The sequence below is a fragment of the Parambassis ranga genome, chromosome 9 (assembly GCF_900634625.1).
Source record: "Parambassis ranga chromosome 9, fParRan2.1, whole genome shotgun sequence".
In the NCBI taxonomy this organism is placed as follows: domain Eukaryota; kingdom Metazoa; phylum Chordata; class Actinopteri; family Ambassidae; genus Parambassis; species Parambassis ranga.
In genome coordinates, this window is record NC_041030.1 from 3,978,055 (window position 1) to 3,994,323 (window position 16,269).

General features: G+C 43.9%; 1 protein-coding gene across 1 annotated transcript; it reads right to left on the bottom strand.

The window, feature by feature from the left end:
- Window positions 1-582: 582 nt before the first annotated feature.
- On the bottom strand, window positions 583-3,496 carry znf703 (zinc finger protein 703). The gene is made up of 2 exons (XM_028415169.1): window positions 2,836-3,496; window positions 583-2,309 (listed from the first exon to the last, which is right to left on the bottom strand). The coding sequence occupies exons 1-2, from the start codon at window positions 3,100-3,102 to the stop codon at window positions 801-803; spliced, it is 1,776 nt and encodes a 591-aa protein (XP_028270970.1). The 5' UTR covers window positions 3,103-3,496; the 3' UTR covers window positions 583-800.
- Between the last annotated feature and the right edge of the window lie 12,773 nt (window positions 3,497-16,269).

Consider the following 16,269-nt stretch of genomic DNA (forward strand, 5'->3'; position numbering starts at 1 on the left):
AAGACCTTTTCTTGTTGGTTGGATAGCACAGCCATCACTGTTTTATTTATCTTCTCATTGTTGCACCATTTGCATCGGTGACCCAAACTTGCTGACCCCTTTTAAGCTTGAAAAAATATTACATCTTTGCATATTTACAAATAAAAATAACAGCATTGTTCAAGATAATTCTCAGGGACATGCAATTCTCCAGAGTCTGGATGTGCAGTGGAGGATGGAGACAAAAAAAACAACAGCAAAGAGGAAAAGAGATTAAAAAAAAGAGGTCTCCAGAATAAAGCCTCACAGTCCATCTTCATCGTGGTGCAACATTTTTATTTTTAGAGTGTATGATAGGCATAATGGTACTATACTTAAATCATTCTTTTTTTCACTTAGAATACTTAAGAACAATTATTTGGACAGCAAAATTTCCCCCCAGAGTAGAATATCAAGCGCTTGAGTGAAAAATAAATACAGACTTTTAGTTCTGGGAGACAGATATAGAGAAAAACAAAACAAAAACCAAAATCAAAACTGTTGTAATAATCCCACAATGTCATTATTTTCAAGCTCTGCTTCGCATCGTCTTTATTCATTAAGTTTGTTGGTTCACTGCTGCAGACAATCCATCACAGTCTTTTGCCTTTGGAGCACCCGTCACAATCCTGAGGCTAACAGGTGGTATTCCTGGCAGGCTGGTCAGCAGGCGTGATGCCCTGTACTGGTGATGACCCCAATCACAAGAATCCATCTTGAGGGCTGCCCCGGAGAGTCCAAGCTGGTGCCTGCAGTCTGTGGACTCAATGCTATTTTGGATATCACTGGTATCCAAGGGCAGAGGCTGAGCCCAGTCTCTGGCTGTAGAGGGCATAAGGAGAGTAATAGGGTGAGGAGGAGGGAAGGGATGGCATTGGAAGTCCTGGGGCTCCGGGCAAATGGGACTTGCTGTAGGGGTGGTAGCGGGCCAGGCCCAAGCCTGGAGAGCCACGGAGGGAGAAGGAGCTGGGCAGGGTTCCCGGGCTGCTGGGTGGGGGCAGGTGGAGATGACAGGAAGCCGTTGATGACACTGATGAAGGGTAAGCTGATAACAGCTTGCTGTCCACCATACCTGGCAGCGCTGTGTGGGTACGCAAATGGGCTAGTAGCTCCTCTGATGTGGAAAAACGCTTGTCACAGGGACCACCGACTGACACCCAGTTACAAGCGTGGGGCAGCGGCTCATTGGGGAGCATGAAGCCATACGTGTATAGGGGGTGGGAAAGGGAGGGAGTGGTGCTAGAGGACAAGGAGCCGGAGTGAAGGGAGTGGAGATGGTGTGAGGGGTAAACAAGTGGGAAACCGGACTTGAGACTTGACGGGTCGTGGACACAGGTGGAGCAGTTACTGCCTCCTAGGTGGGGCGCATTGGGGTAGCTCAGACAGTAAGGGTCCCGACATAAACCCTGCATCAAAGATGGAGGTGAGGCTCCAGTGAGAGGGCTGGAGCTGGGGTGCTTCCCTGGAAGTCCTAGGCCCAAACTAGACTTGGAAGGGTCCAAGCCAGGAACAAACTGGGAGGGGTAGCCAGCATAGGCCCCGACAAAGGAGCCATGGTAGCCCATTGAAGCAGGAGGCAAAGGGAAGACAGAATGTCCTGGTTTGAATGGGGAGACCGGAGCAATGTGCCCAGAGCTCAAGCCAGACTGCGAAGAGGCCTGTGGATCAGTCTTGCTCTCCGGCCGTGGGCTGCTGGCAGAGCTGGCATTACTAGAGTTGGCACTAGCCCGTACATGGCTGGAGTTGGCTAACTGAGCCCCATCCATCCCTGACTTAGCTGCGTCTGAGTCTTTTTTGCCAGCATTGTTGTTGTTACTGTCCGAACTGGCCTGCTCTGAGCTCCCAGGTTTGTTGTCCATGTGTGATGCCTGAGAGTGTGCCGGGGGCTGTGTGGAAGGGGAATGGCTTTGTCTGTGAGGTTGGCTCTGAGTGTGCAGGGGAGGAGAGCTGGAGCTGGGTGACCGGGAATGAGGAGTAAAGGATGGACATGAAACGCTGCCACCACTGGAGCTTCCATTTGGCACCCTGAACGCTGCTTTATCTGAAGGCCCTTTTGTCACTAGAACGTCCTTACGACAATCGCCTGATGACTTAGCGTAAGGCTTGAAGCTGGATTTGTCCTCTAGGGACTGGTGCTGCTCTCCAGACTTAGATGACCGGCTGGAGGACTCCTTGTCGCCCAGACTACCAGAGGACAGGGAGGCCAACTTGGAGGAAGAAGGGGGATCTGGTTTGCCAATTTGAGAGCAGGTCTGGGCCAGCAGAGCTAGAGGACTCTTCTTGGCATCCAGCTGAGGAGACAACAGAGCAAAATGGTGAACAATCTGTTTTTTTTTGTTTTTATTTTCACTTTTTTTTTAATTAATTGAACGTTAGGATGAACATAGCAGCTCTAAAAAAAAATAAAAATGGACCCACAAATTATAATATTTTCATGGAAGAAAATGTCTAGAGATATATAACATTTAAACTACAAGAATGGAGAACTGAATTAACATGGATAAATGACATGTGGTGATACAAAGTATAAAAAAGAATGTATGATGTATGTAAAAATAAAGATGCAAAATACATTTTAAAGCACACTGCAATATTATTTAGAGTATTTTGAGATTTTTCTAAACTTTAGTGTTTCGCAAACTTGCCAAAATAACGTGCGTAAAATGGCGCATAGGGGATTTTTTTGTCATAAGTACATTTATGGAAACGTGTGTGTAGAGTTGTGAGGATGCTGGAAGAAGAAAAAAACAACGCCCTATAACTCAAAGCTATTTTGTAACATTTTAAAACATCGTGTATTTCTGTTGATTTACTTACTTCAATGCTGACAGGCGCGGATGTGAGGGGCTGGAGATACTCCGGGTGCAGCAAGTGGCCGCTGTGCGCAGTCAACATCTTTACGATCCTTATGGGAAGCCTTTTAGCCTGGCGTGAGGGGTCCGAGCGAGAAGGACAAGATGTGTGTGTGTAAAAGTACGATCTCTCGGCTCCTATGCGGTGTGGATCACCGCTGGCGTCTGCGGGTCTGCGCTCCGGGGACTGGCTGCGTAAAAGCGGTTCAGGTCCACCGGGAAAATCTTTCATCTGGATCGGGGCGCGAAGAGGGACGGAAACATGTAACTAGTGGGCGCTGGGTTGAATTTCATGCACATTTCATGATAATAAATTCACGAGAAGAGCGTGCAGTAATCCAAAAGCGCAGTGCGCAGTGCGCGTCCTCCTTGTTGGACCAAGCTGTCTCTATAGTGTGACAAATCGCCAAAATGTCATCCTTTATCGGGCTCTTCAGTATTACCCGTTAATTATTCCTAAATATTCCGTCATCCAGTGTTAAAATGGCAAAAAAACCACAAACACAATAAGTAGTCACTGCTCATCAAAATACGGGACAAGTTGAAGGAATATTTCCGCAGAGGATAGCGCGTGCGACAGTCCTCCCGTGTGCGTGTCTCTTTCTCTCTGCAGCAGCCTCTCAGTACCTCACTTCTTCCACATACTGAAGACGAGAGGGGAGGGATTTCAAAGCAAGGAGCCGCCGTCCAATCAGAGCGCACGCATTCATAAACAGGGGCGGGAGCAGGGAGGGGGCGCGGTTTGTCTGCGGGCCTCACCCTCCTACTCACAGCGTAATGTAGGTGGAAATCTGTGTCAGTGACCTCCATAAGCCACACGCAAACTAGACATAAAAGTAGTAATAAAATATGGCACCGCAGATCAGAGAGAAGCTTAAGAGGGGAATCAGTGATGGAATTATCTACACTGTGATATCACACAAGTGGCAGCTATGGGGAATAAACAAGTACAGTTTTCTATGGAATGTACAAACCCCTTTGTGTAAATAGATGCTTCAGTTCAAAATAATAATGTACTGTCCTTGCACATATCTGGTATGTTAATGGCTTTATTACATTATAGAAACTAAACTGCCATCATTGCTGGACTTAATTCAATTTTTCCAGCTTAAAGTAAATTCACATGATTCAAGTTTTATGAATTTCAGAGACGATTATATTTTTTTGTATTTGTCTTCTCCCCCTTCACTTCAATGTTAACAGGTTTCTGTATGTTACAGATGCATCCACACATAAAGTCTTTTGTATGAGCATTTAGTGGAAGATAATAGCGTCCCTTCTCACTATTAGCAAAGCCAGTAACTTAATTTCATTTTCCATAAAGAACAACAGGCTCAGCTTTGTGGGGATTTCCATCTTTTGTAATCAGATGGTTTGGCCTTCACTACTCAATCCATTATCCAAGATATTACAACACTGTTACATTCAGTCAGTTAATGTAGTTTCATGGATCACTGAATGCTGGCTAAAGAACATCAGAACAAGCCTTTATTCTGAAGTGTAATAGGTAAAATTGTTTGACATTTCACGGCTCACACTGGCCTTATCAAACTGCACTGCCATCAGCCTGCTACTTGATTATAATGGCTGGTGCCATTTATCTGCTGCTGAGTGGAAAGGCAGTGTGAGGAGGATGAAGTCACTTCTGCCTCACTCAACAGCATCACTGTTTGACCTGTCATCATTAGGCTGAGGTGTCACTCATCACCCCCACACACACACACACACTGCCACTCATGGTTCAATGACCTGCGGAGATCCGAGAATACGTGAACGCCAACGTGCGCGCCGCCAGGCTAAGTGCGGCACAATCTTCTGTTAAATCCGTCTGTTTGTTTAAAACTGTCTGTCGCCACCTTGAGCCGAGACACATAAACAGGTGACTTATAACAACTGCTTTCCCACAGTGAGATATAAAGGTAACGCCGAGAGCTTAAAGGGGGATTTCAAACAGTTTTTTTTTTTACAATTCAGACTTCATTGTAAAACACGCTTAAGTTCTGTGCCTTCTGATTGTGCTTGCAGTCATCCACTTGTTAAAAGGGTGAGTGGTTAAGTCGCTTCAGTGTAGGTGGGGTTGCATAAGGAAGGGGGCGTTTAAAAGGAGACCAAAGAGGAGGGCATTGGGAAAAGCCAGACAAAAGCAGCGAGAGAATGAAACAAGGGAGGGCTCAAACAACAGGGAGCAGCTCCTTTTATGTGTCCCCTTGATGTAGGCTGGTAACAGCTGTTTTGGCGTGTCGATGACTGATGGCTGTTTCCTGTTGTGGATATTTTAAGGGGACAGCTTTTCAGTTAAAGAGGCTTCTCAGCATGCCCAGGTCCCATTGGCCCTTGGGGCATTTCCATGCCTTTCCATGGTTGTATCAAAGCAGTGGGTTTGGCTGGAACAGAAGCCAAACAAAACCCCCAGGATGGGGCTGATAGGAGGTGAGGAGGAGCAGACCCCACATGCCCTTGTGATCCTATGATTTATAAAACCGCTGAGGCCTGTAATGGACGCCACAGCTCTGTGGCGGGGTCTAATTCATCCCCGTGTTGAAAAGCTGCCGTTTGCCTGACTCCAGAGTAAATATATAATGCTGACATTAGGCAGCTGAATTTTTCAAACCCGGCTCAAGCAAATCCTCGTCTGCTCGTTTGTCTTTGCTCTGTGTTTGGAAGTGCTGAGGCGTTTTGTGGCACACACACAAGGATTAGCATTGTGTAGATGCTCTGTGTGATTGTTTAATGAGTGGATGACATTGATGTGAGCTCATAAGAGTTGTGTTTTTGTTTAGTTTTTTTTTTCCTTTTGCAAGTTATTATACTTTTACAGACTTTTATTGGTGTCAGCCAGACATGGCATGTAGTACTGTACAAAGAGAAGGAGAGAGAAATGATAAAAGCGCCAGAGAGGCAGAGGAGGGAAAACGAGTGTAAATAACTCCTATTTAATTATCTGTGACTGACTTATGGGGTGTGTGGAATGGGAATAGAGGCCCGAGGCTGGGGCTCTGCTCTACCCCTAGTGTTTTCTCCAGCAGTAATAAAACCAAGGGAAAAAAGTGGATTAAGACAGTTTCATGGGGTGTAGCAGACATGGCATTTAGACCCAAACACTTAAAAAGAGCCTCGCAGGCAACATTCCAGCCAGGACAGAATGTTGAAACAAGGATTTCCTTGAGCTGAAAGGTCCACAAACAATATCTACACAGTGTACTTAATGTATTCACACTTCCTCGTTTATCTTTCTGTGGTTGCCTCTCCCTCTGTCTTTGACATACACGTACTAATCCTTTCACAGCTCTATGTGCGTGCGCTCAAACGTGAAAATGTAGCCTGTGCACACAAACATAAACAGACAGGCCGCACTGAACATGATACCATCTTAAAAGTGTGCGTTTTTGTAGTTCTTCTGCAGTGCCATCTTTCTGACTGTCTACATAACAAAACTGTGTGTGTGTGTGTCAGAGTCAGAGCGGTGGCTGACAACCTTATCTCTCCTGTTTAGGAGGGAGATTGTCTCCGTTGTCAGCTCATCACGTCTCGCAAGCTAACGCTCTTATCCACTCTGCCTACCTGTCGTCTATCTGTCTGCATTATAATCACACCAGCATAATAGGCTTCCCCCTGTGTTCTCAGATTGGCACTTTTATTTCCGAATCCTACACCATGCAGGGTTCCGCCTTGTCGTACTCTCTACACCTGAAACGCATTCACAGACAGGCACGTAGGCTGCACAACGCCCACACTCCTGCAACCTCAAGTCCTCGCTACACACTCAGGAAACAAAAGGCTCCATTGTCCTCCACACGGAGAAGTTATCAAGAGCACGGCAAGGGGAGGAGGAGGAGGAGGAGGAGATGGAGGGGAGAAGGGGCCTGCACTGCCAGACAGCGTCTGACTCAAATCAGATCATCCTGCATTGTTGTGTGAAATTTCATATGACATCAAAAGATGTTTTTTTTTTCCATTGGTCTGATGATGCAGGGAGGAAGGGGCGGTCATTTTGACAGAAGCACAATCAAGGTATTCACGAGCTGGACCCGTGACAGGTCTGGTAGAAGGAAACACAACAGGCCATGCAAAGAAAATCTCTCCATTCCTCCACATTCCTCATGCTTGTTAAAGTCAGTGCTGCTTCCTCAATTCCCTGAGTCGCCGCCTCGGTGTCTTCATCATCCAGCGCTTGTTGCTGGGAACACGCAGACTTTCAAACCACTCCTTTTTAGTCATAATACAAAACCACAACACATTTTCTCATCAGGAAAATTAAGCTGAGCTCTGAAAAGGAAAGTTGCCCCACTCGCCTGTTAAAGAGAACCACTTTTTGGCTTTGACCTGATGAGTAACTGAAATTATTGGAGTTTGCAGTAGCCACAAAGTTCCTTCCAAGAATGACTGGCAATGATGACAAGAGGAGGGGTTCAGCATGTCAATCATCACAACCGGCAGTCGGTCGGCCGCTTTGATGTGACAAGGGATGGCATCACTCAATTAAAAGCCTATCAAAGTGTAAGTAAATCAGTGTCTTTCAGGCTTGGCACATCAAACAAGCGTTTATTGTAGAGGCCCACCCATGCCATTAATCTCTCTGCATGTGCTTGCTAAACATGGGTCACTGCAGGAGCAGACAAACCTGCAACCATGAGAGTAAATATGACAAAGTTCATTTATGAGACCAATTTGAGGATTTTTCTTTTAAACTCTCCTACTTTATTAAATTAATGGTCAGGCAAAAAAATTGGACCTGCTGTTATAAATTCTGCTTAGAAAAACAGAAGTAACAGGCAGTAATGGAAAAGGCATTCCAGACGCAGCCACGGTGTGGCCAAAATATTTTTCTCAACTGGGTTCTTGTGGTGACAAAGCACCGTGCTTGTCCCTGGCAGTAATTCACCGGCTCGGATGAATACATGAAAGTGAAGCACTGCCATACATCAACCCCCACACCCCCCTCACCCCTCTCCTTCCCCCCGAAGTGCTCCATGTGAGCCACACAAAGTCACACACACAGCCGTTTGTTATGCGACTGTGCATTCTCATTTCCAACTCTGCGTTGAGGGCTATGGGCCAAGCTGACACTTATGAAATATTTCCCTTGCTGACCTTAGCTACTGCCTCAGCTGGGGAGATTAATCCTCTGTCGGCAGACACTGAGAACACACTGCAACTGTAGCACACACACACACACAGGCTGCTTCTTAGTGACTAAAAAACACAGCAGTAGCAACAACGGAGGCAACAACTCTGTTCTGGGTAGCAATAATTACAGCTTCTGTTGATTTATTTCTGCTTTATTTCTGATGCTTGAAACTGTGGCACTTACAGGGGAGGTAGGGAGAGATGTTAGATGGAATGCAGGTTATGAATCACAATCGTACAGCAAATATTGCACGCTAAGAGTCAGAGTGCAGAGAAAAGAACATTTTCTACCAAAAGTGATCCAAGGTAGTCAGAAGACAAATACAGGGCAAGACTTAAGATTTAAGAGGTCAAAAGGGGTCATGGATGGGCAAGCAGAAGCCAATGTGCAAAGTCAGCTTTAAATTAGAGAAAGGAAAGACAAAACAGGGGCTGGGATGCTTCTACACACAGACGTGTTGGACAGGAGGACGGATGTGGCCCACAAGGAACCGAAGTGATTGTGTTCTGGGGGGTCTGCCTCGCTGTGTAATCACAATGCTAGTTAGAGGCAGAGATTCTAAGCTGCTGTTCTTCATCCGGCGGCAACTGAAACTTTGCAGATCCTGTTAGTTTGTGAACTTGCTGCCATGGAAATAAGTGAGATGTGGTAGGAGACGGTGTGTACTAATATACTGAAGCAGAGGAAGGACCAGTTTTAAGTGCTTGTCTAGACACCGAGATTTTTATGTGTCAGCAGGTAGATTTGATATTTCATCATTTATTATAAGCTCCAATCTGCATGGTTCAGCAGCCGCAAATATAAAAGAGGAAGTGCGATGTTACCAAGTAGACCAAACACAGTGGTTGCAGTCTGCTTTGATGCAACATGTAGTTACAGCTTTACATCGGTATGGAAGCAAAGGAAGGTCAGAGAATGTAATGTAATGTAATTCAAAACATCACAGTCCTCATGGCTTCCACAGTTTGGCATTCTAAGTCTGAGGAGGACTATACCCACATTGTCCCTCCTCACCTTCTGAAGGTTGATCAAGTCCAGCTCCATCCTCTCTTAATGTACAGCAGCAGATGACTTGGCTGGATTTGGTCTTTTGTAAAAGGTTATTTAGTTGCCAGGAGAGAGAGCAAGCTGCTCTTGCAGTTCCTGCCAGAAGGTTGGACTACCGGTGTATCGTAAATTACTCAAGACAGTGTACAAGAACAGGGTGTGTGTGTGTGTGGAGGGGAGAGGGTGGGGGTTCGAGGTGAGGAGGGGAGGGAAAATGGGAGAGGAAGGAGAGGGGGTGAAAGAGTAAGTGCAGTTTTCTTTTTGGTCCATGGTGATGAACGAGTTTCTGAACAAGGCAGAAAATACATCATATCACCTTTAATGGGTACACATTTCTGAGGCCGTAACTCAGTGTTTAAAAATAGGGAGGGGAAGGTGAAATACGACATCATATATTCCTCCCAACGACACTTTTACGAGCCCTCCCTGCAGTATAAAGGCATTGATTGCTATTTCAAAGCTCCGTGTTAGAGTCAGTGAGTGCTGAGTACCTCCAGCTGCCAGCGACTTTAACACACACAGTCCCGAAAGTTTCTGCTTTCTGTTGAGTGAAAGTGTGGATTTTGACGTTCACAGACAGGATTTTACATCCAGAAAACAAAGAAATCGTGACTACTGTTTACATTCAATCCTAATGCCAAAAGACAGACATTAAGACAGACATTTAGGTGTTTTTTTTTTCTCACCATGGGTGGTCATCGAGGAATATTGAAAGAAGCTGTCCTCAGCCCTTAGAGGTCATGGTTAGCTAGTTAGCAGACAATTACAAAATGTCTGTCAGAAGGAAAGGAGCAAAACTCTTATGGAAATGGTTACCACTGTACAAATACATAGAAATACCCAACATTACAGACTCATTACTATGAATTGCACTGAAATAGCAATGAGTATTATCAACAGTTTCAGCCTCTTTTCAGTTATCTAAACAAAGCCTCTGCTGTCCTGGGAGTGTAAACACGGCTAATTTTAGTTTTTCATTTTTTTTAGGTTTGCTACGTTAAGGTGTTAGCATGCTAACAATACCACGGGTGGCCAGTTTTGACCTCATGACACCGCTGAATGCAGAGGACTCAGGACTGTAGGTGCCAAATGTCATGACAATCGTTAAAGAAAAAAATACAGTTTACAGTTTCCAACACTGTCACAAGCTGAAGGAGAAATCAGTCCGCTATAAGATTATAAGATTCATCCTTCAGAGAGCATGAATGTGTGCACAACATTTTTGGTCTGTGCTTCCTGATAATTGTTGCCCAATTGTTTGACAGAACATACTTCAAGCTGTGCTGCTAGCAAGACTAAAGAGTGCTCCTCATTGCTCCCTGCTAAGCACATGTGGATAGTTTGAATAATTTAAAGCCTAGTTTGGTGTGTACGGGCAGCTTGGACACTTTTGTGAACAAGAAACAGAATGAGAGTCACTTATCTCCTGGAGGAGTGTGAGAGAACAGGGCAGAGACACGGTTAAAGTGAAAGACTGCTGACTGGACTTATGGCTTTGGCAAATTTGAAGTTCTTTTCAGTGAGCAGTTCCCAGCTGTAAATTTACAGTGTTTGTGTGAGCTGCTATTAAAACCAAATCCACGGCCTGGCCAAGGTCGTTCATTTCAGCCAGCCTGCAGGGAGGAATTCTTCTCCTGACAGATCGCCTGTCCCTCGGTGAAGGGGAACATGACAGACAGGAGAAAATTAAAGTGTGTATGTGTGTATATCATCCTGTCCTCACATCTGATTTACAGCTCTGCCTCCATGAAAGTAATGTCGTGTCATTTTATATGATAAGCTACAAATGTAATGAAACAGGAGCATGGGAAGTTATGAGATATAGATATTTAAAACACACACACACAGCATGTTGACTGTATGTGTGTGTTTGTGTGAGTGGGACACTTTTATTTCTGTCAGCAGTCATGACCTTATGAGGTACATGATGAGAGTGTGTGCTCAGTTTTAGATGACCTCATCCTTAAACACAGCTGTAAATGTGTGAGTGTGTGTACAAGCGCACACCTGGAGAGCAGGCAGCAGCAATTTCATCACTGCTTATTACACACAACATAATGAGAAACACAGGCCTCCTTCTTCTCTCCCACACCCTTCTCTGGAAATGATTTAAAGCGTTTTGTAAGCTCGTTTTCTCAACAGAGGCTTCACATTATGTTTTCTCTGTATTTACTTTGTAAGTTGGTGTTTCGTATCTGTTTATCTGGAGTCGGTATGATGAAGAATCTTGCCCTTCAACAGTGGGATCCAAGGTCAAAGCCCAGGAGTCAGCCAACATACGCTATTCTAAAGTGCCCCTAAGCAAAGGCACAGAGTCCTTCTCAGGTCCTGAGGGACTGTGTAGCTGAAGATGACCTGTGACCCTCTGAGCCCAGGGGCCAAAGCAAATGCAAAAGTTCCTTTGCTGACAGGTTTTTCCATCTTTGTCAGTGACTGGTTGTTTGTGAATTCTGACGTTGTTTGGCTGAGCGTGTTGGTGTGTTTTATAGTTATGCACCGAAACAGTTCATTATCTCAAAAAGACATAAAAAAAGAAATACTATCTAGGAGACTGGATTTAAACAGAAAATCGAGCCTAATTCAGTCAGAACAAAGTTACAAGTAATGTCTAAATTTATGATTGCAAACGGTCTTTTGTTAAAAAATAGATGTTTTTATAGCTAGCAGCTTCGTTACAACATAACAAAGAGGAGAAGGCTAGGTAGTTTGCCAACATTAATTGTCAAATCTCATGGGAGTGATGTGCTGAGAATCAGACAAGCTGCCGAAAAGGGGTCCAACATTCTGTTTGGTGATTTTGGACAACAGGATCTGTGATGACATTCACTCCCATTGGGATCAATTGTGTACTGCATAAAACTATAACCATCACTCATAAGTTTCTGAGGAGTTATTTAGAGTTCCAGATGCTGATGCTGCCCCCAGAGGCTGACAATGAAACTGCAGTTGACACTTTGCATGGCCTTCATTACTCAGTCTCACTTACATACATATATTCAATACATAAACTCTAAACCCTTTGATATAACGTGAACCAGGTACAGGAAATGACTGCTCAGTGTACAAACTATCAGTGCCTTAAGCCAGTGGTCCCCAACCACCGGGCCGGGGACCGGTACCGGTCCGTGGGTCATTTGGTACCGGGCCGCACAGAACGACTGAGCAAAAAAATATATTATTCATTATCTGAGTCTGAAAGCTGTTTCATTTATAAATCAATCAGATTCATCCGCTTGTGCCTTTAAGCATCTGCAGACGCTGGTCTCGGTCACGGGATACGGCCCCAAAATTAAGCCTAAAAGCTAGCAAACATGAATAAAAAACAAACGTCTTTGGAGAGCTTCTTCGGAAAGGGGAAAGACCTAACGAGGGGACAGAAGAAGAGGAGCCTACCCCTTCAAAGAAAAAGAAACCCGCATTTAAAAGACTATATCAGGAGTCCTATTTAAAATACAGATTTATTACAACAGGTGATTCTCACACAAGTCCGCTCTGAGTGACATGTGGCGAAGCCTTCAAAACTGCTTTGGCACTTAAGACCAAGCACCCTGCATTAAAAGACAAGCCATGGAGTTTTTTGAAAGAAGAAAATGTGAACAAGAAGGACAGAAGCAATTAATGACGGCCAAAACAAAATTACGGAGTGGACTGGACATAAGAAACACGCTTCGGGTGTCATTGTCTCCCATTATCCCTAGATAGGACCACCTCATTGCTGAGAAAGCTCAAAGGCTCCCACTAATTAAGCATAAGAGTAAGTTGTCATTGTATGCACTTTGTTTTTATTTTATATATTTTTTTCTGTGCCGGTCCGTAAAAATATTGTTTTACATGATACCGGTCCGTGGTGCAAAAAAGGTTGGGGACCGCTGCCTTAAGCTAGCCCAGTCACAATGACATGACACTAGCTGCTCTCTACAGCTACCATAACAAAGGGGGCGGGGCTTGGTGAAGAGTCGGTGCCTACATTAAAGGATGATTTATTGTTATCCAGTCTTTTTGTGAAAGGAGTAGAACAGATGGACCCATAGTAGCTTTGTTAAGGTAGACTTTTATGGAGTTATCCTTATGCTGCTGTGCCTTCAGATGGAAGAGTGGAATCATATAGTCCCTGTGGTAATTGGTGCTAATGGATATCAAAACTATAAATTTAAAAGAATTTTATCAGCCTATCCTGATAAACAATCGCAAAACAGATGTTAGCGGGTCCGCAGAAGAAATACAGCTTCCTTTTATAGTCCTTGTTTTGACACAAAGTAACGTGATCCCATAACATCCCATCTTTGGATTCAGGTCTCTGATGTGTAGCCGCAGCCCCCCCCACCTCTGTGTCCAACAGCGATCGGTCTATTAAAACCTATTCTGGACACATGCCACAGGCAAATCATTTATTTAAGTCGAGGCCAAGGAGAATTATTGTTGGGTAAAATCCCAAAGCCTTTTAAAAGATCAAAGTTCCACAGCATAAATCACGTTTCCCCACAAATCCAAGAGAACACTCACTTTCACCCTCTCTAGCACAAACACACACACACACACACACAGAAAGACTAGGGATAATTTACTGTACTTACACAATGCCACATAGATCAAACAAATGTGTACACTAACACACCTCTGTCTTGGTGAGAAGGCCATAAGCGTATTGTTTAATGCATTTATGATGTTTAGTGTACAGAAGGTGCATCAGAAGTGTGTTCAAAGCAAGTCATTGGATCTTTTCCATCATGTTATTTACACATTGTGCAACCTCTTACCTTGTTCCAACATCACACCCAATCTAAATTCTTTCTTTATGGTTCTCAACTTTGCTTGAAACCTCCTCCGCCTTTTCATTTCTCTCACTGATCGTCTGTGCGCCTCCACTTTGCCTGCTTTATGCCTCGGTTATTGTTTTGTGCTTGCTGACATACAGACGGTCTCTGAAGACATCATGTATCTGTATAAGATGCATAGAAGTGGATTTGCTGTAAGGCCGCTGAAAGGAAGTTATTTTGCAAAGAGATTTACTGCCTGTTTGACCCTAAGGGAAAAAAAGATGGAGCCATTACACCCCTGTGCAGGTGTATGAATGATTTCTCAGGCTCACCCTCCTTTATATCAAGTGCTGAATAAAGGAGCAGCAGGATTTACCTCTTCATCAGATGAGGGTTTTAACATAGCAGGGTAAATGTTCTAAACAATGAAGAGGAATGGAGGCTCTCTACTGTCTTTATTCTCAGCCTCTCTCTCTCTCTCTCTCTCTCTCTCTGGTGGATCAGAGTCATCCCTCAGGCCAACCCATTTATTGGAGGCAGAGCTTTCCGGAGTAAATCATCTGGTTAATTCCTCGCCTTACTTTCTCACCGCCCGTGTTTGTTATCAGCTTCGCTTTGAGGCGTTTCTCACTTTGATGAGCAAGCCAGGCCGACTTGTCATGCTGTTTGCCGTGAGACTGACAACAATAAATTACAGTCGCTCATGATCAGTTATTATGTAGATATGCAACAAACCATCTTTCCCATTTTTAATAGAAATAATTGGCTTGCAACAGGTAAATTACAGGGGCAGTTCACATGCTGTCACGGCTGTCATGACTGTTTGCATTCATTTCACAGTTTTCATTGAAGCTTCTTTTGTGTTTGTGTTGTGAGTCATTTTAGTACCATCTTTTAGCAAATCCCTAAATCTTTTATTTGGACATTTAATAATCTAACTTTTGTTAAGATGAAAGAAAACTGCCAGTAGGCTGGGAAAAGAGTTCAAAAGACAGCTGAGGATACTTTAAGTAAAAGCAAAATCATTTTGTTGTTGTTGTTTTGTTTGTAGTATTACTGTTAATTTTCATTCATTATACATGAGTTTATCTGTTCCATGAATTTATGATGGTGCTAGAATACACTGCATTTACTGCATTTGCATGTGTGCTAAGCATGTATGTGTGAATAATGTACGTATATATCCAGAAGGCACCACCACCATTTACACCAGGAGTTGCTACTACAACACGTTGCTACTCAGATGATTAATGTTGGTGAGGACGCAGAGCCATATTGTTTTTATTAGCTTTGAAATGGCAACAGAAACTTTATCAAAGTTCCCAAAGATAAGAAAGAAAGCAACAAGGAAGAGATGCGTAACCTTGAGAGAAATCTAAAATTGAGATTATGGGTAAAGGCACAGTAACCTATTAGTATTGTACTATACCTTGCTGGACTATAGTAGAGTGGCTGTATTAGACTTGTATACTAGTGTTCAAGAACTACAACCTTTTTCACCAATTTCCATCCAAACAGGGCAAACACATGCACATCAACATGGATATATTTGTATATTAAAGAGACTTGGTGGTAGTAGAAGATGACTCATAATCTAACACTTTATACAAATTAAATATAAGGGCATGTAATCAGAAGTGGAATACATTTTGCTCATCCATAGGCCAATATGCTCACACATAAATACATTATCACACTCATGTACATACATGCTGTAGGTCATTACCATACCCTATGAATTGCCCATCAGCAATGCTAAATTAGCAGCTAACTTGATAGAATGAGGGAAACAGTTAAGAGTGCAATAGCAAATCATCATAATAAAGCTACAACACAATAGAAAACATTATATAGGCTATTAATTTATGGCCATGTCCTCTATCAGTCTATTAATGTAACTGTTTAATTTAAGCCGTGTCAGGAGGAAGAGGTGGGAGGTGGAATAAATGCAGAAAACTGGGAGACCGTGACTATCTGCTCCTAAATACATGTAAATGCGTCTTCTCTTCTAAATAAAAAAAAATAAGGAATATTAATATGATTTATGTGTGACTGCGGAGGCGAGCATCCTCCATTCTTCTGTGTGATCTGCCACGGCTCACGTTGGCTGGCAGATTGTATCAGGCAGTACACGGCAGCTGTACGCACTGTACATGCTGCGAGACAAAATAAGGAGAAGAGGGTTTAGTGATAAAACTGTGAAGGATTATCTGTCATTTGGCGGGCCCGTGGTGATTTGCTATCAAAACGGATTTTGTGGGGGGGGGGGGGGGGGGGAATGAATGACGGGAACAGAAAGATGATGGAAAAGGATGGAGAAGAGGAAGTGGAGGCAAGGATGGTGGGGGTGCGGGTGGGGCTGAAGATGGCAGAGGGAGGGGGGAGTTGTCATGCAGGGAAGGATTTTGTTTTCTGTTTAATTTCTTGCCCCATTCCCTCCCTTCCAGACGCCCCCTCCATCCAATGA

Excerpts from the sequence above, each read along its gene's own strand:
- znf703 (XM_028415169.1), bottom strand. The coding sequence starts at position 3,102 with ATGAAAGATTTTCCCGGTGGACCTGAACCGCTTTTACGCAGCCAGTCC. Across the intron at positions 2,310-2,835 it reads CCGCGCCTGTCAGCATTGAA|CTGGATGCCAAGAAGAGTCC; the intron begins GTAAGTAAATCA and ends TTGTCTCCTCAG.